Here is a 27,663-nt window from a genome sequence, read left to right as displayed (position 1 = left end):
TAACGTAAAAATGAATTGTTTGCTGTCACTCTGTTGATGCTACCCAACTGATGGGCAGCATTAGTTAAAGCTTTGGTGCTGCCCATAGTTTGGGTAGTGGAAATCAAGTGACAGTTTCCTTTTAAAAGGCAGCATGAATCAGAACCTGACTGCAGGAGTGCAGACAGATCTGCCTTAGGCCGGTTTCACACGTCAGTGGCTCCGCTACGTGAGGTGACAGTTTCCTTACGTACCGGAGCCACTGACACACGTAGACACATTAAAATCAATCTGTTCAGATGTCATTGATTTTTTGCGGACCGTGTCTCCGTGTGCCAAACACGGAGACATGTCAGTGTTCGTGGGAGCGCACGTATTTTAAAGTCAATGGGTCCGTGTAAATCACGTACCGCACACGGACGTTGTCCGTGTGCCGTGCAGGAGACAGCGCTACATTAAGCGCTGTCCCCCCCCCCACTGGTGCTGAAGCCGCGATTCATATCTTCCCTGCAGCAGAGTTTGCTGTAGAGAAGATATGAATAATTGTGTTTAAAATAAAGATCTATGTGCCCACCGCCCTCCCCCCCCCTGTGCTCCCCCCTCCCCCCGCTGTTCTGAAAATACTCACCCGGCTCCCTCGCTGTATGGCGCTGCTTCCTGTTCTGGCCGCATCTTCTACTGTATCAGCGGTCATGTGGGGGGGGGGGAGGGGCGCACAGGGTGGCACATAGATCTTTATTTTAAACACAATTATTCATATCTTCTCTACAGCAAACGCTGCTGCAGGGAAGATATGAATGGGGCTTCAGCACCAGATGCTGGTACGTGTGGTACCCAGCACGGTGCGTGTGGTACCCAGTGGGCACACGGGCGGCACACGTGTGCCGCACTGATGTGCCACGGAAACGTAGGGGCACACGGACACGGATAATTCCGGTACCGATTTTTTTCCGGTACCTGAATTATCTGGACGTGTGAGACTGCCCTTAGAGAGTGCCAGAGTCCATAGAGAATGACCAGATTAGTCCAGCTACTTGAAGATTCCGCTCAAAAAGCTTAGAGATAAGACTCTGCTCACATACTTATAGGTTATAAACTGACAACAGGTGACATTAACGTTAGGTTCACCCGGTGATATTGATCCTTCATGCCTCAGGTCCAGATGGGCACAAGGTGTTGATGCAGCAGGCAGGAAGGGCACGTGGACATTGAGGACTTAAGGTACCATCACACATAACGATATCGTTAACGATATCGTTGCTTTTTGTGACGTAGCAACGATATCGTTAACGAAATCGTTATGTGTGACAGCGACCAACGATCAGGCCCCCTGCTGGGAGATCGTTGGTCGCTGGGGAAAGTCCAGCACTTTATTTCGTCGCTGGATCTCCCGCAGACATCGCTGAATCGGCGTGTGTGACGCCGATTCAGCGATGTCGTCACTGGTAACCAGGGTAAACATCGGGTTACTAAGCGCAGGGCCGCGCTTAGTAACCCGATGTTTACCCTGGTTACCGTTGTAAATGTAAAAAAACAAACACTACATACTTACATTCCCGGTGTCTGGTCAGGTCCCTCGCCTTCAGCTTCCCGCACTGACTGGTGAGCGCCGGCCAGCCGTAAAGCACAGCACAGCGGTGACGTCACCGCTGTACTTTACGGCCGGCGCTCAGTCAGTGCTGGAAGCTGAAGGCGAGGGACCTGACCAGACACCGGGAATGTAAGTATGTAGTATTTGTTTTTTTACATTTACAATGGTAACCAGGGTAAACATCGGGTTACTAAGCGCGGCCCTGCGCTTAGTAACCCGATGTTTACCCTGGTTACCAGGGGACTTCAGGATCGTTGGTCGCTGGAGAGCTGTCTGTGTGACAGCTCTCCAGCGACCAAACAGCGACGCTGCAGCGATCGACATCGTTGTCGGTATCGCTGCAGCGTCGCTTAGTGTGACGGTACCTTTAGAATCTCGGTAGCAGCAGAACTGATTAAGTGGATCCCAGCAGGCAAGGAAGCAAATAAAAGCACAGTATGCACAGAAGATGGCACATGCCAAACATTGAGGTCTAGAGTCTCAATTCCAAAACTCAGATGTGCATCTAGATACGTCTATAGAGATGATGTCTTTGATCCACGCCGGGCAACTTGCAGAACCTGATGTGGAACACTGAGGGCAGCGGACTAGTGATTGATGCCACTGTCTTGGCTGCAGTGAGTACTGTGTTCAGGGAAGTCTTCAGCAAGCCAGCGCTGTCAGTCATCATTCAGGTAGGCGCAGTATCCAAACCAGTGGGTGAAACAAGCACCCAACTGATTTAATTAAACTTCTGCTTCTGCAAAACTGATTAGAACTGTAAGCAGTGTCACACTAGAGGGCAGAGGTATATCTAGGGTTTCTGGCACCCGGGGCAAGAATTCATTTTGCCCCAACCTCCCCCCCCCCCCCCAAGGACATATGCGATTTGCACACTTAGTCATGTACCGACGAGCTCCTCTCCCTAATGCTCTCAATGTTCAGTGAAAAACTGAGAAAAGCGGGAAGAGAACCTCGTTGTCACAGGACCACAAGTATGAAAATCGCATATGAGTGACGTGTCCATGTGACGACTACTGGAACCTGCAGCGCTGAATCCTGACATCGCAGTCTACTGAATTCTCACAACTAATGCACTGCACACTTTTAGGGTTCTCCCTGGCTGGTGGACAGTTATGTCAGCACAAGTACGGTATGTGATTTGTATACTTCTGACCACATTCCGACTAGACGTGCCTGACCTCGCTGAGTTCATTTTCATTGAGCAAAGCCACATATGTCTAGTCAGCACGTGACCGCATGTACGTAAATCACCAGCACCAGAGAATTCTGACAGCGTGCAGTTCGCACTGTGAGAAGTCAGAAGTCTGCAGTCACAAAGAATGACTGCAGACTCATTACAAACCTGGACAACCCCTTTAATGCTCCTAACAAATAAAAAATGAGTTAGTATCACAAATAACATTTACATCCAGGTACCTTATAGATGGCATCGTCTCTCGAGCCGTTCTCCTTCTCTTCATCTTGTCCAGACCACATGATGAGTTTTCTCATCCACAGCTCGTCTCTGCAGATTTCCATCTTCTCTTCTCTTTTGCAGAAAGTCTCCACATGATGCCCTTAAAGATACAAGTGTCATTATAATGCTCCTGAATGAAAAATTGCTCCTCACTATATTGTCTGCATAAAATATGACCCCCACACTGTCCCTCTTATGGTACATGCTATTTACACGGACCTCCCCTTTCCATACCGGCCCCCATTTTCACACTGTCCTCTCACACTGTGTCCCCCTATAGGGCCCAGTATTTATACTGTACTCTCTCATCACACTCCCCCTCCTTGGTATACTGTCCCCTCCTGGCTGTGCCCTTACACTGTCTCCCCATGCTACGCATGCACACATCCCAACACCCTCCCCATACTCTGTCCACATACGTTTTTCACATCGCTACTCATGCTGAGTCTGCATACATTCCCCTGTTTGCTCCCCAAACTGTCTGCACCCATCCCCCATACTGTTTCCTCATATATGCCCCCCATTCCCTGGTATTGTTTCCTCATACATGCCCCCCCATCTCCCCCTTTGCTCTTCATTTTGTGTCCTCAAATCTCTCCCACACATTAAACATCCCCATCCCCATGACAAATCTCCCCCCACACACATTCAATCCCCTATCTCCACTCACATTTTCCCCAAACACAATAAATCCCCCCATCTTCACTCACATTAAATCCCTTCCCTACAATAAATCCACCCATCTCCACTCATATTAAATCTCCCCATCCAATAACATTAAATCCCCCCCCCCAATAAATCCCATCTCCACTCACATTAAATCTCCCCATCCAATAATAAATACCACCATCCCCACTCACATTAAATCTCCCCCCACAATAAATCCCCCCATCTCCACTCACATTAAATCCCTTCCCCACAATAAATCCCCCCATCTCCACTCACATTAAATCCCTTCCCCACAATAAATCCCCCCATCTCCACTCATATTAAATATCCCCCATCCAATAATAAATCCCACCATCCCCACTCATATTAAATCCCCACCACAATATATCCCCCCCATTCTCACTCACATTAAATCCCCCCCTGCACCTTCGGTATCTTCAGCTCCACTGGAGCACTTACCACCGATCTGCGTCTCTGCCTCTGCTGCTGTGCCACTGCTCTGCAGCGCGGGCGAGTGACGTCAGCAGCGTGATCACATGACCTGATCACGCTGCTGGCGTCGCTCTGACCCGGCAGTCAGGGCTTCAATTGTACTCGCATCTCGACTCAGATGCAGTACAATTGAACACTGGGAGCCGGCGCGCTGCAGCTTCTGTGTGCTGGCTGTCAGCTTGACAGTCGGCACAGAGAACAGCTGACTCCCAGTGCAGGGGGCGGCAGAATGCAGCCGCCGGGGGAGACACTGCGGACCGCCGCTTTAGGCGACCCGACTGCGCCCCCCCCTGCCGGCTACCCCCCCTAGATACGCCACTGCTAGAGAGTTTTACGGACGTATGAGAGGCGCAAAAACTACGCATTGCACACGGACCAATGATTCTCTAAGGGGCAGCTCTTATCTGCCGTATATTTCGCAGCTGTATTTTATGTGCGTAGAAAATTGCAGCATGCTGTGTTTGTCACCGTACTGTGCAAAAAATCCGCCAATGAAAGTCTATAGGGGCGAGAAAAATACGGATTACACACGGACCAGCAGTGTGACTTGCGAGAAATATGCAGCGGTGTTCTATAGAAAAGCTGGTAATTCTGTGCGGTGTACAGTAAAATCACCGACAGGTTAGAATAGATAGAATAAATGTCTACACATAGTATAGGTATATATATATATATATATATTACCTCTTGAAACTCAAGAGAATGCCATTTATAAGGCAAGAAATCCCACTTATTAAACCTGACAGGGCACACCTGTGAATTGAAAACCATTCCCGGTGACTACCTCTTGAAGTTCATCAAGAGAATGCCAAGAGTGTGCAAAGCAGTCATCAAAGCAAAAGGTGGCTACTTTGAAGAATCTAGAATATAAGACATAATTTCAGTTGTTTCACACTTTTTTGTTAAGTATATAATTCCACATGTGTTAATTCATAGTTTTGATGCCTTCAGTGTGAATGCACAATTTACATAGTCATGAAAATACAGAAAAATCTTGAAATGAGGTGCGTCCAAACTTTTGGTCTGTACTGTGTACCGGCGTGGGCTCCCGCACAATTTTCTCCGCCAGAGTAGTAAAGCCAGTGACTGAGGGCAGATATTAATAGCCTGGAGAGGGTCCACGGTTATTGCCCCCCCCCTCAGCTAAAAACATCTGCCCCCAGCCACCCCAGAAAAGGCATATCTGTAAGATGCGCATATTCTGGCACTTGGCCACTCTCTTCCCATTCCCGTGTAGCGGTGGGATATGGGGTAATAAAGGGATAATGTCACCTTGCTAATGTAAGGTGACATTAAGCCTGGTTAATAATGGAGAGATGTGTCCATTTGTGCCCAGTTAAGCCCATGGATCCATTGTATGTCCATTTTGCAAGGTTGCGAGAAAAAAACGCAGTACATATGCCATACGGATGACATACGGAGGATGACATGCTTAAAATACACAGACACACCTTGCCTATGTATTACGCCTGTAAAAAAACGCACCATATTTCCCTATGCTAAGTGTGACCCCGGCCTTAAGGTGTTGTTTTTGTTTTTTTTATAGGGACTAGGTCCCCTATAAGGCTGTGTGCTTACTGTCAGTTTGGGCTGACGCATTCTCCTTAATAGGAGCCGTCACCGGAGCTGTCTGTCCATCTTGCTTTGACTGTTCCAGTAATGCTCCAGTTCCTCATGCTCCCTGGAATCCTTTTTCTGGGTGCATAGCCCAAGCATGTAATGCATATACAGTACATCATTGATGACATTGCCCTGGATTCATTGCACATTGTGAATGTACAGCTCTTGGATTCCACTGTGCATGCACAAGATTTCATCCCTGAAGAGCGAGGCAAATGCTGGAGCAATTGGGCAGATCCCTGGTCATGTGATTAATTCCTGTACCAAAGACTGCATTTGGTATGTTTCCACATTTTGCTTAGGTGCCCTACCTGGTGTGAATGCTAGATGAATGGAAAGCCCTGAACAGGAATATACTGCTTCTGGAATCATCTTGCCTATTACTGCATGTACTCTTCCTGATGCAGTAACTGCTGACAAGCAAAATGTGTGCAGTTTTATATGAACAAACCTGTTCAGAGAATGTGTTTACTTGATATAGCATGTTATTTATCGGGGTCATTACTAAAAATTGACCTTATTAAATTTGTGCCATGCAGTCAAAAAATGTTCTATAAAGTGCAACTTTTCAAAAACTGCTTTCAGGCAGCCGCACATTTTTTCTTAGTTTTTCTATGCTTTGTGAATGTAAGGTATCAACTTGCAGCACTGTGTGACTTTTCCCAACAATTTGCTTAAGAATTCTAGAGAATTGTAGCAAAATTGATTTGATGAATTGGTGCCATAGTGTGTACAGTAAAAATGTTGACATGAACTGCCAGGAAGTGTGTGAGATCGGCTGTTGCTGAGCACTGGTCCCTTTCTGATATCATTGTATACATAATCTATTTTTCTAATGGTCCTCTTACATTACATCATGCGTGGCATTAACCCCTTTACCCCCAAGGGTGGTTTGCACGTTAATGACCGGGCCAATTTTTACAATTCTGACCACTGTCCCTTTATGAGGTTATAACTCTGGAACGCTTCAATGGATCCTGGTGATTCTGACATTGTTTTCTCGTGACATATTGTACTTCATGACAATGGTAAAAATTATTTGATAGTACCTGCGTTTATTTGTGAAAAAAACGGAAATTTGGCGAAAATTATGAAAATTTCGCAATTTTCCAACTTTGAATTTTTATGCAATTAAATCACAGAGATATGTCACACAAAATACTTAATAAGTAACATTTCCCACATGTCTACTTTACATCAGCACAATTTTGGAACCAAAATTTTTTTTTGTTAGGGAGTTATAAGGGTTAAAAGTTGACCAGCAATTTCTCATTTCTACAACACCATTTTATTTTAGGGACCACATCTCATTTGAAGTCATTTTGAGGGGTCTATATGATAGAAAATACCCAAGTGTGACACCATTCTAAAAACTACACCCCTCAAGGTGCTCAAAACCATATTCAAGAAGTTTATTAACCCTTCTGGTGCTTCACAGGAATTTTTTGAATGTTTAAATAAAAATGAACATTTAACTTTTTTTCACAAAAAATGTAATTCAGCTCCAATTTGTTTTATTTTACCAAGGGTAACAGGAGAAAATGGACCCCAAACATTGTTGTACAATTTGTCCTGAGTATGCCAATACCCCACATGTGGGGGTAAACCACTGTTTGGGCGCATGGCAGAGCTCGGAAGCGAAGGAGTGCCATTTGACTTTTCAATGCAAAATTGACTGGAATTGAGATGGGACGCCATGTTTCGTTTGGAGAGCCCCTGATGTGGCTAAACATTGAAACCCCCCACAAGTGACACCATTTTGGAAAGTAGACCCCCTAAGGAACTTATCTAGAGGTGTGGTGAGCACTTTGACCCACCAAGTGCTTCACAGAAGTTTATAATGTAGAACCGTAAAAATAAAAAATCATATTTTTTCACAAAAATTATCTTTTTGCCCCCAATTTTTTATTTTCCCAAGGGTAAGAGAAGAAATTGGACCCCAAAAGTTGTTGTACAATTTGTCCTGAGTACGCGGATACCCCATATGTGGGGGTAAACCACTGTTTGGGTGGATGGGAGAGCTCGGAAGGGAAGGAGCGCCGTTTGACTTTTCAAAGCAAAATTGACAGGAATTGAGATGGGACGCCATGTTGCGTTTGAAGAGCCACTGATGTGCCTAAACATTGAAACCCCCCACAAATGACACCATTTTGGAAAGTAGACCCCCTAAGGAACTTATCTAGAGGTGTGGTGAGCACTTTGACCCACCAAGTGCTTCACAGAAGTTTATAATGCAGAGCCGTAAAAATAAAACAAAATTTTTTTCCCACAAAAATTATTTTTTTAGCCCCCAGTTTTGTATTTTCCTGAGGGTAACAGGAGAAATTGGACCCCAAAATTTGTTGCCCAATTTGTCCTGAGTGCGATGATACACCATATGTGGGGGGAACCACTGTTTGGGCACATGGGAGGGCTCAGAAGGGAAGGAGTGCCATTTGAATGCAGACTTAGATGGAATGGTCTGCAGGTGTCACATTGCGTTTGCAGAGCCCCTAATGTACCTAAACAGTAGAAACCCCCCACAAGTGACACCATTTTGGAAAGTAGACCCCCTTAGGAACTTATCTAGATGTGTGCTGAGCGCTTTGACCCACCAAGGGCTTCACAGAAGTTTATAATGGAGAGCCGTAAAAATAAAACAAAAATTTTTTCCCACAAAAATTATTTTTTAGCCCCCAGTTTTGTATTTTCCCGAGGGTAAAAGGAGAAATTCGACCCCACAATTTGTTGTCCAATTTGTCCTGAGTGCGCTGATACCCCATATGTGGGGGGGAACCACTGTTTGGGCGCATGGGAGGGCTCGGAAGGGAAGGAGCTCCATTTGGAATGAGGACTTAGATGGAATGGTCTGCAGGTGTCACATTGCATTTGCAGAGCCCCTAATGTACCTAAACAGTAGAAACCTCCCACAAGTGACACCATTTTGGAAACTAGACCCCCTAAGGAACTCATCTAGATGTGTTGTGATAGCTTTGAACCCCCAAGTGTTTCACTACAGTTTGTAACGCAGAGCCGTGAAAATTAAAAAAAAAAATCTTTCCCCCCAAAATTATTTTTTAGCCCCCAGTTTTGTATTTTCCCGAGGGTAAGAGGAGAAATTCGACCCCAAAAGTTGTTGTCCAATTTGTCCTGAGTGCGCTGATACCCCATATGTGGGGGGGAACCACTGTTTGGGCGCATGGGAGGGCTCGGAAGGGAAGGAGCTCCATTTGGAATGAGGACTTAGATGGAATGGTCTGCAGGTGTCACATTGCATTTGCAGAGCCCCTAATGTACCTAAACAGTAGAAACCTCCCACAAGTGACACCATTTTGGAAACTAGACCCCCTAAGGAACTCATCTAGATGTGTTGTGATAGCTTTGAACCCCCAAGTGTTTCACTACAGTTTGTAACGCAGAGCCGTGAAAATAAAAAATCTCTTTTTTTTCCCACAAAAAATATGTTTTAGCCCCGAGTTTTGTATTTTCCCAAGGGTAGCAGGAGAAATTGGACCCCAAAAGTTGTTGTCCTATTTGTCCTGAGTACGCTGATACCCGATATGTTGGGATAAACCCCTGTTTGGGCACACGGGAGAGCTCGGAAGGGAAGAAGCACTGTTTTACTTTTTCAACGCAGAATTGGCTGGAATTGAGATCGGACGCCATGTCGCGTTTGGAGAGCCCCTGATGTGCCTAAACAGTGGAAACCCCCCAATTATAACTGAAACCCTAATCCAAACACATCCCTAACCCTAATCCCAACAGTAACCCTAACCACACCTCTAACCCTGACACACCCCTAACCCTAATCCCAACCCTATTCCCAACCGTAAATGTAATCTAAACCCTAACTGTAACTTTAGCCCCAACCCAAACTGTAGCCCTAGCCCTAACCCTAGCCCTAACCCTAGCCCTAACCCTAGCCCTAACCCTAGCCCTAACCCTAGCCCTAACCCTAGCCCTAACCCTAGCCCTAACCCTAGCCCTAACCCTAGCCCTAGCCCTAACCCTAGCCCTAACCCTAGCCCTAACCCTAGCCCTAACTCTAACCCTAGCCCTAATGGGAAAATGGAAATAAATACATTTTTTTAATTTTTCCCTAACTAAGGGGGTGATGAAGGGGGGTTTGATTTACTTTTATAGCGGGTTTTTTAGCGGATTTTTATGATTGGCAGCCGTCACACACTGAAAGACGCTTTTTATTGCAAAAAATATTTTTTGCGTTACCACATTTTGAGAGCTATAATTTTTCTATATTCTGGTCCACAGAGTCATGTGAGGTCTTGGTTTTTGCGGGACGAGTTGATGTTTTTATTGGTAACATTTTCGGGCACGTGACATTTTTTGATCGCTTTTTATTCCGATTTTTGTGAGGCAGAATGACCAAAAACCAGCTATTCATGAATTTCTTTTGGGGGAGGCGTTTATACCGTTCCGCGTTTGGTAAAATTGATGAAGCAGTTTTATTGTTCGGGTCAGTACGATTACAGCGACACCTCATTTATATCATTTTTTTATGTTTTGGCGCTTTTATACGATAAAAACTATTTTGTAGAAAAAATAATTATTTTTGCATCGCTTTATTCTCAGGACTATAACTTTTTTATTTTTTTGCTGATGATGCTGTATGGTGGCTCGTTTTTTGCGGGACAAGATGACGTTTTCAGCGGTACCATGGTTAGTTATATCTGTCTTTTTGATCGCGTGTTATTCCACTTTTTGTTCGGCGGTATGATAACAAAGCGTTGTTTTTTGCCTCGTTTTTTTTTTTTTTTTCTTACGGTGTTTACTGAAGGGGTTAACTAGTGGGCCAGTTTTATAGGTCGGGCCGTTACGGACGCGGCGATACTAAATATGTGTACTTTTATTGTTTTTTTTTTTTTATTTAGATAAAGAAATGTATTTATGGGAATAATATTTTTATTTTTTTTTTCATTATTTTGGAATATTTTTTTTTATTTTTTTTTACACATTTGAAATTTTTTTTTTTTACTTTTTTACTTTGTCCCAGGGGGGGACATCACAGATCAGTGATCTGACAGTTTGCACAGCACTCTGTCAGATCACTGATCTGATAGGAGTGCAGGCTGCTTCACAGTGCCTGCTCTGAGCAGGCTCTGTGAAGCCACCTCCCTCCCTGCAGGACCCGGATCCGCGGCCATCTTGGATCCGGGGCTGGAGGGAGCAGGGAGGGAGGTGAGACCCTCGCAGCAACGCGATCACATCGCGTTGCTGCGGGGGGCTCAGGGAAGCCCGCAGGGAGCCCCCTCCCTGCGCGGTGCTTCCTGTACCGCCGGCACATCGCGATCATCTTTGATCGCGGTGTGCCGGGGGTTAATGTGCCGGGGGCGGTCCATGACCGCTCCTGGCACATAGTGCCGGATGTCAGCTGCGATAAACAGCTGACACCCGGCCGCGATCGGCGGCGCTCCCCCCGTGAGCGCTGCCGATCGCATATGACGTACTATTGCGTCCTTGGGAAGTAAAGCCCACCCCACATGGACGCAATAGTACGTCTAATGGCAGAAAGGGGTTAAGCAACTGCGGAACAGCTATTTGATACTAATCGGCAGTTGTTTAGTAGCTCATTTATGTAGGCAGACCGTGCCGTAGGTGCTGACTTAATGATCTGCAATATATTGTTCTCAGCAGCACATATCGTGTTTACACAGGAAGATGATCTGCAAAGAATGGTGATCTTCTGTGCAAACAAACAGATCATTTTACCCCAGGAATGAAGAGTCATCAGCTGATAGACTGTTTACACTGCATGATTATTGTGTAGTAGCTGTTCCCAAGAACGCTCCTTCATTGTGTTAAGGTACCGTCTCACAGTGGCACTTTGGTCGCTACGACGGCACGATCCGTGACGCTCCAGCATCGCTCCATTATCGCTCCAGCGTTGTAGACTGCGGTCACAGTTCGCAATGCACGACGCTCGAGCGACAATTTCATGACGTGTTTGCGATGTAGAAGCTGTTGGTTACTATGCGCACATCGTATACAATATCGTGCACACCTTTGTTACACGATGCGATCATGCCGCCACAGCGGGACACTAGACGACGAAAGAAAGTTTCAAACGATCTGCTACGACGTACGATTCTCAGCGGGGTCCCTGATCGCAGTAGCGTGTCAGACACAGCGCGATCGTAAGTATATCGCTGGAACATCACGGATCGTGCCGTCGTAGCGACCAAAGTGCCACTGTGAGACGGTACCCTTAGGCCATGTTCACACTATGCGGTTTTTACTGCGGAACCGCGGCGATTTTGCCGCTGCGGGTCCGCAGCTGTTTTCCATGCAGGGTACAGTACAATGTTACCCTATGGAAAACCAAAACCGCAGTGCACATGATGCGGAAAAACCCGAAAAAAAACGCGCTGAATTGCTGCGAAAAAAAAGGACCATGTCACTTCTTTGTGCAGAATCGCAGCGATTCTGCACCCATAGAAATGCAATGATCCGCTTACTACCCGCATGGGGCTGTGCCCACCATGCGGGAAGTAATGCGGATAATGTGCGGGTTATACCCGGGGTGGAGGAGAGGAGACTCTCCTCCAGGCTCCGGGAACCATATTTGTGTTAAAAAAAAAGAATTAAAATAAAAAATAATGTACTCACCCTCGGAAGTCTCAGCGCTGCACGCGGCCGTCCGGTCTCAGGTTTGCTATGCGACCAGGACCTTCGGTGACGTCGCGGTCACATGACCGTGACGTCACCAAAGGTCCTGGTCGCACAGCATCTTTGGAACCGGACCGCCGCCTGCAGCGCCGAGGAGATCGGGACTTCAGAGGGTGAGTATATCATCATGATTTTATTATTTTTAACACTACTATTGATGCTGCATATTGCTGCAAATGCAGCATCAATAGTAGGGGTAAATCCCGCAGTGGAACCCGCAGCGGAACCCACAGGACAAACCGCGATAAATCTGCAGGGATAACCGCAGCAGGTTTGCCCTGCAGATTTATCAAATCCGCTGCGGGAGAACCCGCAGGATAAAAAGGAACGTGTGAATGTGGCCTTAGTCCATTTACACTGCACAATTAACTTTTGACAGCAAAGATCAGGTAGGAATTATGCTAGAAAATGCATTGGTCTCTGATTTTCATTGTGACTCACCACAAATCCATTTCTCATTAAAGAAAACAAACTCCTGTCTAGTAGTGGAGCTACTTCCGTCTTAGGCTACTTTCACACTGGCGTTTTTTGCCAGACGTCGCAATGCGTCGTTTATGGCAAAAAACGCATCCTGCAAAGTTGTTTGCAGGATGCGTTTTTGCCCCATAGATTAACATTAGCGACGCATTGCGACGCTTTGCCAGACATCGCAACCATCTTGCGGCGGACCGCAGGGAGCTAAAAACGTTAGCCCCCACCTCAGGCACCTCACAATGGGGCAGCGGATGCGCCGGAGAAATGCATCTGCTGTACCCGTTGTGCAGTGCGTCAAACGCTAGCGTCTGAATCTCTGCCTGACGCATTGCGACGGGGAGATTCCGACGCTAGTGTGAAAGTAGCCTTACAGGCAATTCACTTATGAGCCACAGGAAATGGGCAATGCAGGTGATTCGGTGAGATGATTGTCTGGATGATGAGAGCTGAGGTGATGTTGTAAAATGTGGCGTGCCATTTATTCTTTACTTTTATACATAATTTTTTCCAGAAAATTACATACTACTAGGGATGAGTGAATGTGCTCAGTGATACTTGGACATCACTCAAGTATTTGGGTGCTTGGATGTGCTTTTTACTCGCCAAGCATTTGCTGGTGCTAAAATTCAAACTCTAACCCCTGCCTGTTTGGCGCCTGTTACACAGCTAATAAGTATGCAGGGATTGCTTGCTTGTGACTGTAATGCCATAGTCATCTTGGTAGTGGGCGCATTACTATAATTGGCTCATGATGTGACATCATCATGGGTTATAAAAGGACAGGCTCAGCACACTGACACCATTGCACAGCTCTGTAAGGCTAGGTTCACATTGCTTTAACAGCAGCCCGTTCAACACATGCAGATGCTCTATCTACGCTAGCAGTGACGGACCCGGAAACGCTGCAGCCCGCGTTCCAGGGTCCGTCACTCAATGACAGCACATTGCTAGCGCACGCCCATTGTGGGCGTGCGCTAGTGATGTATCCGCCATGGGGCTTAATGGCGGCGTTAACGGACTGCTTTACATCGCGTTATGCCGCGGTGTAATGCAGTCCGTCTAACGGACCGCTAAAACGCAGTGTGAACCTGGCCTTACGGTTGTTGGAGCGATAGAGTGCTTGTCTACGCCTGTGTGTGTAGTATAACAAATCAGAGTTCTGTAGTGTTGATGCTACAGCTGATGCTGAACCATCATGCTAACAGTCCTTGTAAGGGCTAAATTTGTGCTTTGCTGTTTGTATTAGCTACGATCTGCATTTATCTTAGGGAGGAAGAAAGTTGCAGGAGCAGGGATAGTGGCTGAATAGAGTCTCTTGGCAGGGATTATGGCTTTGCACCGCGTTTCTAAATATATAGCTGCTGCAGTTGACCACACCAGAAGAGGCCATAGGCGAGCCAGGACCAGGGCTGGAGAAATGCCCTCTAAAAGGGCCATTTAGCCGCAAGGTAATGACTGTGGGAATCCCAGGGGAAAGTCGTTACATACAACCGCCAGTAGAGATGGGGGTCCATCTGTTTCATTCAACCAGATGGAGAGGCAACATCTCTGGTATGCGGTGAAACATGGTCTGAAAAGGAAGGGAGAGCACCTTGAAGAGTGAACGGGCCTGGGAAAGGCTCCTCGAGGCTTGGCTACTTCCACCCCTGAGCGATCGTACTGTCCTTGGGGTTCCCCACCTCTGTGCGGGAGCAGGCGATGGTACAGGTGACACAGGGGGCTGTCGCCCATTTCTACATGTTTCGGGGCTCCGGCACTACCCAAAGCCTGGTCACTTACAGCCCAGGCACCTTGGGAATAGGGCTCCAGGAAGCAGGTGGAGGCAGTCCCCTCAGCCAGGAAGGTGAAGAAGCGGACACCTGAAGAGGATTACTGTATTATCCTGCTTTATAATTTTTCCTGGCTTTGCACTTTCTACAAAGTGTTTGAGTGTAGGGGTACATCAACTTCACTTTCAAAATATTTATATTCAAAATTCTTTTCTGGATTCAATTAGTTATCCATACAGTTTAACGTCGCTTGTGTAAAATTATGGTGTGTTTTTAAAATTTTAAAAAATCGCTTGGCCTGGTACAGTTAACAAAATATTTCTGTACCAAAATGGCTTTTTTTTATATATATTTTACTGTGTGAAATTTCTTTAGTTTGAATAAAACACACATTATAGAACGCTGTAGATATGCCCTGATAGGCGGTGGCTGTGTCTTATATCGGCCAAACCTGGTGACAGGTTCGCTTTAAATAGGTGCTACCCCAGCGAGTGGCTTGATCCACAATTGCCCCTTTTCCAGCACGTGTCTTCAAGATGGAATGAATTTTAGGGGTTCTGGCAGCAATAACCAATTTCCTCACTTTGCCAATCAGAGTTCCAGCATGTCCCTCTTGCAGACTATCTCTTATTGCCAGCTGCAGCGTGTGCACAACGCATCGCATATGAATATGAGAAAGCCTTGAAGCAGCATCAACAAGATCATCTAATTGTAAATTATCATTCTGCTGTTCTTCTTTAGTAATTGCTGTGCTTTCCTCAGTTACAGGACAGCGGCCTCATCTCAAACATACTGATTCTGACATTTTCTTCTAGCTGCTGTTCACCTACTTTATTCTCATTTATCAGGGTAAAGGGAACCTGTCACCCCCAAAATTGAGGGTGAGCTAAGCCCACCAGCATCAGGAGCTTATCTACAGCATTCTGTAATGCTGTAGATAAGCCCCCGATGTATCCTAAAAGATGAGAAAAAGAGGTTAGATTATACTCACCCAGGGGCGGTCCTGATCTGGTCCGGTCCGATGGGTGTCGTGGTCCGGCGCCTCCTATCTTCATCAGATGACGTCCTCTTCTTGTCTTCACGCTGCGGCTCAAGCGCAGGCGTACTTTGTCTGCCCTGTTGAGGACAGAGCAAAGTACTGCAGTGCTTAGGCGCCAGGTCTCTCTGACCTTTCCCGGCGCCTGCGCACTGCAGTACTTTACTCTGCCCTCAACAGGGCAGACAAAGTACGCCTGCACAGGAGCTGCAGCGTGAAGACAAGAAGAGGACGTCATTGTAAGAAAATGGGAGGCCCCGGATTGGACCGCGAGCCTATCGTACCGGGACCGCCCCTGGGTGAGTATATTCTAACCTCTTTTTCTCATCTTTTAGGATACATCGGGGCTTATCTACAGCAATCCAGAATGCTGTAGATAAGTCCCTGATGCTGGTGGGCTTAGCTCACCTTCGATTTTGGAGGTTCCCTTTAATTGTACATTGTCATGTTTGAAGCATTGTCAGTTACAATAGCAAGAACCTGTTCTTTTTTGCATTCATAATCTTGCAAAACTTTTTCTACTAAGGCCTGGAGAAACTGGCTAGTGTGATGAGCTTAAGGCCAGAGTTGCACTGAATGTATGAAAAATCGTTCCGAGTGTCCCTTCCGAGAGTCACACGAGTGTAATGCGAGTACAATCCCATTTTTCACACCTAGCATCCGATTGTAATGCGATTCTAACATGAGCTTTTACATAGAGCAATTCTGTCATTTACACACACACACACACACACACTCTATATTGGATAGATGGAATAAAAGCCGGCTATTCATGTGCTCCGTACAGTAAAATCAGAGTGACAGGTTAGAATAGATATATACATATAGAATACATAGATATATAGATGTCAGTGATATATACCTCACTAATTCATAGTTTTGATGCCTTCAGTGTGAATGTACGATATTCATAGTCATGAAAATACAGAAAAATCTTTAAATGAGACGGTGTTTTCAAACTTTTGATCTGTACTGTGTGTGTGTATATGTATATATATGTATATATGTATATATATATATATATATATATATATATATATATATATATATATATATATATATATATATTCATCTGCCGTGTACTGTAAAATCACTAGAAGACCCGACTGGATAGGGGATCATATATATATATATATATATATATATATATATATATATATATATATATATATATATATATATATATATATATATATATATATATATATATATATATATATATATATATATATATATATATATAATCTCCTATCCAGTCGGGTCTTGCAGTGATTTTACAGTACACGGCAGATGAATTGCTGGCTCTGAAAATTTCTGGATGTAAGCATTGTAAATGTCTTTTTAGATTGGAAGCACTCGTAGGAGCCTTTTTATCACTGCCTGAGTGTGCCCTGATTTTGAGCTCACAGCATCTGTTTTCATGTGTCATACACTGACACACGAAATATTTTTTTTCTTGAGTTTATGGTAAATTCTCAAATACAGGTGACTTGATAGGAAGCTTTTTAGGCATTTTGTAATCATGTAAATTCGCCCTCAAAATAATTTTGTCCTAGAAAAACTTATGTTGTAATTCCTGCAAGAATAGGGAATCATGTATAATTTTGGATAGAAATCAAACAAACTTTGCATAAATCAATAGTTCCAATGATTACAAATAAAATGTTTGTAATATATGCTGTTAGATAGCTTTACGCTGAACTTTGAATCTCCGATGTTTCTTAGGGTACAGCTCAGTAAATGTTTCACATCATGATGCTTAAGTCTATGACTAGGGGAGAAGGGAGCAAGTTTATGCTGAATCATACCCCCAGAAAGAACCCGAAACTGCTAGTAGAACTAATAACATGAAGAGCATCAGATCAACTAACCTCTCCAAACATGAGCTCAGAGAAATGAAGCAAACTAAAACATGAAGCATAATGATAGAAAAATACACTGGACTATTGATTTATGCACAGTTTATTGAAATTTTAGATATGCTTTAAGTTCCTGACTTAATCCTGTTTTTCTGTTCAGGCTAGCAGTTCTTGAAATGAGTGTAGGCTGCAGGCATTCCTTATCAGTGCCTTTTTGCTCTGATCTATAGAAGAGGAGTTTTACTACTGAGCCTGTACATAGGGTGCAGCACAGATTCATCTCCACTAAAAGCCGAGATCCTTACATCATTAACAGAGCAGACACTTATAGGACATTTCATAACTTTCCCAAATTCTTATTAAAAAATATTCAACACATCCTATATTTAAATACTGAACCCAATTTGTTATATATTTTAGGAGTCTGTCCATTTTATACCAAAACAGACTCCACAGCACTGTCTTTAAGTAGCAAGTTGGTGGCCCTTGCAGACTGGAGTTATGCATCCGTGCCTTAAGTAAAACTAACTATTGTTAAAGTTCACGCTAAGAAATATTGCAAAATCACCTATGTATTTACAGATAAGACAATAAATACACTGTGTGCAGAATTATTAGACAAGTTGTATTTTGATCACATGATACTTATTATACACTAGATGGTGGCCCGATTCTAACGCATCGGGTATTCTAGAATATGCATGTCCACGTAGTATATTGCACAGCCCACGTAGTATATGCCCAACCACGTAGTATATTGCCCAAGCACGTAGTATGTTGTCCAGTCACGTAGTATATTGCCCAATCACGTAGTATATTGCCCAGTCATGTAGTATATTGCCCAGCGCGCGTAGTATATTGCCCAGCGCGTGTAGTATATTGCCCAGCGCGCGTAGTATATTGCCCAGCGCGCGTAGTATATTGCCCAGCGCGCGTAGTATATTGCCCAGCCCGCTGTTATGAAAGGCAATTCAGTACCACAATGGACATAGCGGTCAGAGCACATACAGTGATCTGACAATAACCCATAATCATAGAACGAGCTCTGAGACGTGGGAACTCTGCAGACCGCAATCCCTAATCCTCTCCAAACAACACTAGAGGCAGCCGTGGATTGCGCCTAACTCTGCCTATGCAACTCGGCACAGCCTGAGAAACTAACTAGCCTGAAGATAGAAAATAAGCCTACCTTGCCTCAGAGAAATACCCCAAAGGAAAAGGCAGCCCCCCACATATAATGACTGTGAGTTAAGATGAAAAGACAAACGTAGAGATGAAATAGATTCAGCAAAGTGAGGCCCGACTTTCTTAACAGAGCGAGGACAGAAAAGGTAACTTTGCGGTCTACACAAAACCCTAAAGAAAACCACGCAAAGGGGGCAAAAAGACCCTCCGTACCGAACTAACGGCACGGAGGTACACCCTTTGCGTCCCAGAGCTTCCAGCAAAAAATTAGACAAGCTGGACAGAAAAAATAGCAAACAAATATCAAAGAAGAACTTAGCTATGCAGAGCAGCAGGCCACAGGAATGATCCAGGGAAAAGCAAGTCCAACACTGGAACATTGACAGGAAGCCAGGATCAAAGCATTAGGTGGAGTTAAGTAGAGAAGCACCTAACGACCTCACCAGATCACCTGAGGGAGGACACTCAGAAGCCGCAGTACCACTTCCCTCCACCAACAGAAACTCACAGAGAGAATCAGCCGAAGTACCACTTGTGACCACAGGAGGGAGCTCTGCCACAGAATTCACAACAGCCCGCGTAGTATATTGCCCAGCCCGCCTAGTATATTGCCCAGCCCGCGTAGTATATTGCCCAGCCCACATAGTACATAACAATGTGGGCATCATATCCCTGTTAAAAAAAAGAATTAACATAAAAAATAGTCATATACTCACCTTCCGTTGGCCCCTGGATCCAGGAAGCATTTACCGACGCTCCTCGCGAGCTCCGGTCTCAAGAGTGCATTGCAGTCTCGCGAGATGATGACGTAGCGGTCTCGCGAGACCGCTATGTCATCATCTCGCGAGATCGCAATGCATGGACCGGTCACCGGAGCGTCGCGAGGAGCGGGAAAGGCATCGGAAGTTGAGTATATGATGATTTTTTATTTTTTTTAAATATTTTTAACATTAGATCTTTTTACTATTGATGCTGCCTATGCATCAATAGTAAAAAAGTTGTTCACACGGGGTTAATAGCAGCGTTAATGGAGTGCGTTACACCGCGGCATAACACGGTCCCTTAGCGCTGCCATTAACCCTGTGTGAGCGCTGACTGGAGGAGAGTATGGAGCGGGCACTGACTGCGGGGCGGAAGGAGCGGCCATGTTGCAGCCGGACTGTGCCCGTCGCTGATTGGTCGTGGCAATGGTCGTGGGTGTTTTGCCACGATCTATCAGCGACTTATATTTCCATGACAGACAGAGGCCGCAACCAATGAATGTCCGTGACAGACAGAAAGGCAGACAGACGGAAGTGACCCTTAGACAATTATATAGTAGATGTTGCCCTACTCCAAGCTGTTCAGGCTTGAGCCAACTACCAATTAAGTAAATCAGGTGATGTGCACCTCTGTAATGAGGAGGGGTGTTGTCTAATGACATCAAAACCCTATATAAGGTGTGCTTAATTATTAGGCAACTTCCTTTCCTTTGGCAAAATGGGTCAGAAGAGAGATTTGACGGGCTCTGAAAAGTCCACAATTGTGAGATGTCTTGCAGAGGGATGCAGCAGTCTAGAAATTGCCAAACTTTTGAAGCGTGATCACCGAACAATCAAGCGTTTCATGGCAAATAGCCAACAGGGTCGCAAGAAGCGTGTTGGGCAAAAAAGGCGCAAAATAACTGCCCATGAATTGAGGAAAATCAAGCGTGAAGCTGCCAAGAAGCCATTTGCCACCAGTTTTGCCATATTTCAGAGCTACAACGTTACTGGAGTAACAAAAAGCACAAGGTGTGTGATACTCTGGGATATGGCCAAGGTTAGGAAGGCTGAAAAACGACCACCTTTGAACAAGAAACATAAGATAAAACGTGAAGACTGGGTCAAGAAATATCTTACGACTGACTTTTCAAAGGTTTTATGGACTGATGAAATGAGTGACTCTTGATGGGCCAGAGGCAGGATCAGTAAAGGGCAGAGAGCTCCACTCCGATTCAGACGCCAGCAAGGTGGAGACGGGGTACTGGTATGGGCTGGTATCATCAAAGATGAACTTGTGGGACCTTTTCGGGTTGAGGATGGACTGAAGCTTAACTCCCAAACCTACTGCCAGTTTCTGGAAGACAACTTCTTCAAGCAGTGGTACAGAAAGAAGTCAGTATCGTTCAAGAATAACATGATTTTCATGCAGGACAATGCTCCATCACATGCCTCCAACTACTCCACAGCATGGCTGGCCAGTAAAGGTCTCAAAGAAGAAAAAATGACATGGCTCCCATGTTCACCTGATCTGAACCCCATAGAGAACCTGTCGTCCCTCATAAAATGTGAGATCTACAGGGAGGGAAAACAGTACACCTCTCGGAACAGTGTCTGGGAGGCTGTGGTGGCTGCTGCACGCATTGTTGATCGTAAAGAGATCAAGCAACTGACAGAATCTATGGATTGAAGGCTGATGAGTGTCATCATAAAGAAAGGTGGCTATATTGTTCACTAATTTTGGGGGGTTTTGTTTTTGCATGTCAGAAATGTTTTTCTAAGTTTTGTGGAGTTACATTGGTTTACCTGGTGAAAATAAACAAGTGAGATGGAAATATATTTGGTTTTTATTAAGTTGCCTAATAATTCTGCACAGTAATAGTTACCTGCACAAACAGATATCCTCCTAAGATAGCCAAATATAAAAAAAAAAAAACACTCCAACGTCCAAAAATACTAAGCTTGGATATTTGAGTCTTTTGGGTTGATTGAACACATATTTGTTAATCAATAATAAAAATAATCCTCTAAAATACCACTTGCCTAATAATTCTGCACACAGTGTAAAGTTGCTTATAAAATGACCACCACGTTTTGGATCGTCAACCTCAGAAAGGCTCTGTGTAGAGTTGAAATGTTGCACACGTGGTGGTGAATAAAGTACCACAATTCAGGGTATATTTTTGTATATTTATGCATATAAATGAGAGCTTTTTATTTTTTTTTCTTCCCAGTTTGCAATTTTATGTCCCATGAAAAGTGCCGGAAGCATGTGAAGATCGTTTGCAGTTGTCTGACTCCAGGTCTAGTAAGAGTAAGTAATAACTCCTCTATGTCGTTAAAAAAGTAATAAATATATATATAAATATGTATGTATGTGTATATATGTATATATCTATATCTATCTATCTATATATATATATATGTGTATGTATATATACCGTATATACTCGAGTATAAGCCGACCCGAGTATAAGCCGACCCCCCTAATTTTGCCACAAAAAACTGGGAAAACTTATTGACTCGAGTATAAGCCTAGGGTAGGAAATGCAGCAGCTACTGGTAAATTTCAAAAATAAAAGTAGATGCTCCATACCGTTCATTATTGCCCCATAGATGCTCCATATACAACTGTGCTATATACAATGCTCTGCACCGTTCATTATGGCCCCATAGATGCTCCACATAAAGCTGTGCCATACGGAATGCTTTATACCGTTCATTATGGCCTCATAGATGCTCCATAGAAAGCTGTGCCATATATATATTGCTCTGCACCGTTCATTATGGCCCCATAGATGCTCCATAGAAAGCTGTGCCATATATATATTGCTCTGCACCGTTCATTATGGCCCCATAGATGCTCCATAGAAAGCTGTGCCATACATATATTGCTCTGCACCGTTGATTATGGCCCCATAGATGCTCCTTATAAAGCTGTGCCATATATGCTCTGCACCGTTCATTATGGCCCCATAGATGCTCCTTATAAAGCTGTGCCCCATATATATATATATGCTCTGCACCTTTTATTATGGCCCCATAGATGCTCCTTATAAAGCTGTGCCATATATATATATATATATATATATATATATATATATATATATATATATATATATATATATATACACGTATATATATATATATATATATATATATATATATATATATATATGCTCTGCACCGTTCATTATGGCCCCATAGATGCTCCTTATAAAGCTGTGCCCCATATATACAGTGGGGCAAAAAAGTATTTAGTCAGTCAGCAATAGTGCAAGTTCCACCACTTAAAAAAATGAGAGGCGTCTGTAATTTACATCATAGGTAGACCTCAACTATGGGAGACAAACTGAGAAAAAAAAATCCAGAAAATCACATTGTCTGTTTTTTTAACATTTTATTTGCATATTATGGTGGAAAATAAGTATTTGGTCAGAAACAAAATCTCATCTCAATACTTTGTAATATATCCTTTGTTGGCAATGACAGAGGTCAAACGTTTTCTGTAAGTCTTCACAAGGTTGCCACACACTGTTGTTGGTATGTTGGCCCATTCCTCCCTGCAGATCTCCTCTAGAGCAGTGATGTTTTTGGCTTTTCGCTTGGCAACACGGACTTTCAACTCCCTCCAAAGGTTTTCTATAGGGTTGAGATCTGGAGACTGGCTAGGCCACTCCAGGACCTTGAAATGCTTCTTACGAAGCCACTCCTTCGTTGCCCTGGCGGTGTGCTTTGGATCATTGTCATGTTGAAAGACCCAGCCACGTTTCATCTTCAATGCCCTTGCTGATGGAAGGAGGTTTGCACTCAAAATCTCACGATACATGGCCCCATTCATTCTTTCATGTACCCAAATCAGTCGTCCTGGCCCCTTTGCAGAGAAACAGCCCCAAAGCATGATGTTTCCACCACCATGCTTTACAGTAGGTATGGTGTTTGATAGATGCAACTCAGTATTCTTTTTCCTCCAAACACGACAAGTTGTGTTTCTACCAATCAGTTCCAGTTTGGTTTCATCAGACCATAGGACATTCTCCCAAAACTCCTCTGGATCATCCAAATGCTCTCTAGCAAACTTCAGACGGGCCCGGACATGTACTGGCTTAAGCAGTGGGACACGTCTGGCACTGCAGGATCTGAGTCCATGGTGGCGTAGTGTGTTACTTATGGTAGGCCTTGTTACATTGGTCCCAGCTCTCTGCAGTTCATTCACTAGGTCCCCCGCGTGGTTCTGGGATTTTTGTTCACCGTTCTTGTGATCATTCTGACCCCACGGGGTGGGATTTTGCGTGGAGCCCCAGATCGAGGGAGATTATCAGTGGTCTTGTATGTCTTCAAATTCTAATTATTGCTCCCACTGTTGATTTCTTCACTCCAAGCTGGTTGGCTATTGCAGATTCAGTCTTCCCAGCCTGGTGCAGGGCTACAATTTTGTTTCTGGTGTCCTTTGACAGCTCTTTGGTCTTCACCATAGTGGAGTTTGGAGTCAGACTGTTTGAGGGTGTGCACAGGTGTCTTTTTATACTGATAACAAGTTTAAACAGGTGCCATTACTACAGGTAATGAGTGGAGGAAAGAGGAGACTCTTAAAGAAGAAGTTACAGGTCTGTGAGAGCCAGAAATCTTGATTGTTTGTTTCTGACCAAATACTTATTTTCCACCATAATATGCAAATAAAATGTTAAAAAAACAGACAGTGATTTTCTGGATTTTTTTTTCTCAGTTTGTCTCCCATAGTTGAGGTCTACCTATGATGTAAATTACAGACGCCTCTCATCTTTTTAAGTGGTGGAACTTGCACTATTGCTGACTGACTAAATACTTTTTTGCCCCACTGTATATATGCTCTGCACCGTTGATTATGGCCCCATAGATGCTCCTTATCAAGCTGTGCCCCATATATATATATATATATGCTCTGCACCGTTCATTATGGCCCCATAGATGCTCCTTATAAAGCTGTGCCCTATATATATATATATATATATATATATATATATATATATATATATATATATATATATATATATATATATAGTGCTCTGACCCTTTGATTATGGCCCCATAGATGCTCCTTATCAAGCTGTGTCCCATATATATATATATATATATATATATATATATATATATATATATATATATATATATATATATATATATATATATATATATATATATATATATATATATTGCTCTGACCCTTTGATTATGGCCCCATAGATGCTCCTTATAAAGCTGTGCCATATATAATGCTCTGCACCGTACTTTTTGGCCCCATAGATGCTCATTATAAAGCTGTGCCCCATATATAATGCTCTGCACCGTTGATTATGGCCCCATAGATGCTCCTTATAAAGCTGTGCCATATATAATGGTGCTGCAATAAAAAAAAAAAATCACATACTCACCTCTTTGCTCAGGACGCCAGCGCTTTCAATAATTACCTGCTCCTCGTGCGGCTTCGTCTCCAGCACTGACGCTCAGCAGAGGGCGCGCACTGACTACGTCACCGCGCCCTCTGACCTGAGCGTCAGTGCTGGAGACGGAGCCGCAGCGGAGCGAGGAGCAGGTAAATATCTCGCAGCGCTGCGCTCCCCGTATACTTACCTGCTCCTGTTGCGGTCCCTGCAGTCCCTGGCTTCCCCGGCGCTGCAGCTTCTTCCTGTAATTGAGCGGTCACAGTTACCGATCATTTACAGCAATGAATATGCGGCTCCTCCCCTATTGGAGGTGGAGCCGCCTATTCATTTCTGTAATGAGCGGTGCCATGTGACCACTCAGTACAGGAAGAATCTGCAGCGCCGGGGAAGCCAGGGACTGCAGGGACCGCAACAGGAGCAGGTAAGTATAACTACACAGCCCCCGCTCCCCCTCACCTGCCGACCCCCCGGTATATGACTCGAGTATAAGCCGAGAGGGGGACTTTCAGCCCAAAAAAATGGGCTGAAAATCTCGGCTTATACTCGAGTATATACGGTATATATATGTGTGTGAATGTATGTGTGTATATATATATATATATATATATATATATATATATATATATATATATATATATATATATATATATATATATATACATACATACACATACATATCTGTGTATATATATAATGTGTGTGTATATATATATCTATATATTTTTCTCTTTAACAGATTTTTCCAGAAAACACTGTGAAACCTCCAACAGTTGTTCTGAAAACACAGGAGAAACACTCTTAAGGTCTCCTAGGACAGTGTCCATCCCCTTTCAATCTATTTAAAGAGGCTGTCCACTACTTTATCATTGACGTGTCCTGCACATTCGCCTCCTATTGAAATCAATAGGAGACGAATGTGCAGTACCCTGTCGTGGCCACTATGAAAAGATGAAGCAGCTCTTTAACCCCTTCGCGCCATGCGCCGTACTAGCACTGCGCTGCCGGCACTGCATTTGTGCCAGCAGCAGTACTAGTACGGCGCACCGATCACCGCGGTCTCGCGCTGAGCGCCGCGGTGATCGGGTGCGGGTGTCAGCTGTATATGACAGCTGACACCCCACAGCAATGCCCACGATCGGCGGTAGCGCCGATCGCGGGCATTTAACCCCTCTGATGCCGCTGTCAGTAGTGACAGCGGCATAGAGGGGGATCGCGCAGGGACGGGGGCTCCCTGCGCTCTCCCACCGGAGAAACGCGATGAGATCGCGTTGCTCCGGTGACCCAGAAGGAGTCCCCGGATCCAAGATGGCCGCCGGACTCCTTCCGGGTCATGAAATGACATGGCTAGCCGTCACCTGCTGAGAGTTGCTGAGAGCAGGCGCCGGAAAGCCACCTAAGCTTGTCTGTCAGATCGTTGATCTGACAGAGTGCTATGCACACTGTCAGATCAACGATCTGATCTAATACAGTGATGTCCCACCCTGGGACAATGGTAGAAAGTAAAAAAAAAAAAAAAAATAGAATGTATAAAAAAAAACAAAAAAAAAAAACCGCCAAATAAAGAAAAAAAAAAATTTCCCAGTAAATCCATTTATTTATGTAAATTTAAAAAAAAAACAATAAAAGTACACATATTTGGTATCGCCGCGTCCGTAACGACCCGCTCTATAAAACTATCCCACTAGTTAACCCCTTCAGTGAACACCGCAAAAAAAAAAAAAAGGCAAAAAACATTGCTTTATTATCATACAGGCGAACAAAAAGTGGAATGACACGCGATCAAAACGACGGATATAAATAACCATGGTACCGCTGAAAACGTCATCTTGTCCCGCAAAAAAAAAGCCGTCATACAGCGTCATCAGCAGAAAAATAAAAGTTATAGCTCACAGAATAAAGCGATGCAAAAACAATTATTTATTTATATAAAATAGTTTTTAGTGTGTAAAAGCGCCAAAACATAAAAAAATGATATAAATGAGATATCGCTGTAATCGTACTGACCCGAAGAATAAAGCTGCTTTATCCATTTTACCACACGTGGAACGGTATAAACGCTCCCCCTAAAAGAATTTCAGGAATTGCTGGTTTTTGTTCATTCCGCCTTATAAAAATCGGAATAAAAAGCGATCAAAAAATGTCATCTGCCCGAAAATGTTACCAATAAAAACGTCAACTCGTCCCGCAAAAAACAAGATCTCGCATGACTCTGTGGACCAAAATATGGATAAATTATAGCTCTCAAAATGTGGTGATGCAAAAACTATTTTTTGCAATATAAAGCGTCTTTTAGTGTGTGACAGCTGCCAATCCTAAAAATCCGCTAAAAAACCCGCTATAAAAGTAAATAGGGGGCTTCATCACCCCCTTAGTTAGGGAAAAATAATAAAATGTAAAAGAAATGTATTTATTTCCATTTTCCCATTAGGGTTAGGACTAGGGTTAGGGCTAGGGTTAGGGTTGGGGTTGGGGCTAGGGTTAGGGTTACCATTGGGATTAGGGTTAGGGGTGTGTTTAGATTAGGGTTTCAGTTATAATTGGGGGGTTTCCACTGTTTAGACACATCAGGGGCTCTCCAAACGCGACATGGCGTCCGATCTCAATTCCAGCCAATTCTGCTTTGAAAAACTAAAACACTGCTCCTTCCCTTCCGAGTTCTCCTGTGCGCCCAAACAGTGGTTCACCCCAACATATGGGGTATCAG

The 27,663-nt window shown here is 44.1% G+C and overlaps 1 protein-coding gene across 1 annotated transcript in view; it reads left to right on the top strand.

The window, feature by feature from the left end:
* The window catches only part of DGKQ (diacylglycerol kinase theta), a 206,022-nt gene that overhangs the window by 39,088 nt on the left and 139,271 nt on the right, over window positions 1–27,663 (top strand). The window contains exon 2 of the mRNA XM_069767667.1: window positions 21,771–21,850. Coding sequence (XP_069623768.1) covers window positions 21,771–21,850 — 80 coding nt within the window. The remainder of the gene's footprint in view (window positions 1–21,770; window positions 21,851–27,663) is intronic.

This window comes from Ranitomeya imitator, chromosome 1, assembly GCF_032444005.1.
Source record: "Ranitomeya imitator isolate aRanImi1 chromosome 1, aRanImi1.pri, whole genome shotgun sequence".
In the NCBI taxonomy this organism is placed as follows: domain Eukaryota; kingdom Metazoa; phylum Chordata; class Amphibia; order Anura; family Dendrobatidae; genus Ranitomeya; species Ranitomeya imitator.
The sequence above is the reverse complement of the archived record's forward strand: the minus strand, read 5'-3'. Positions and strand labels throughout refer to the sequence as shown.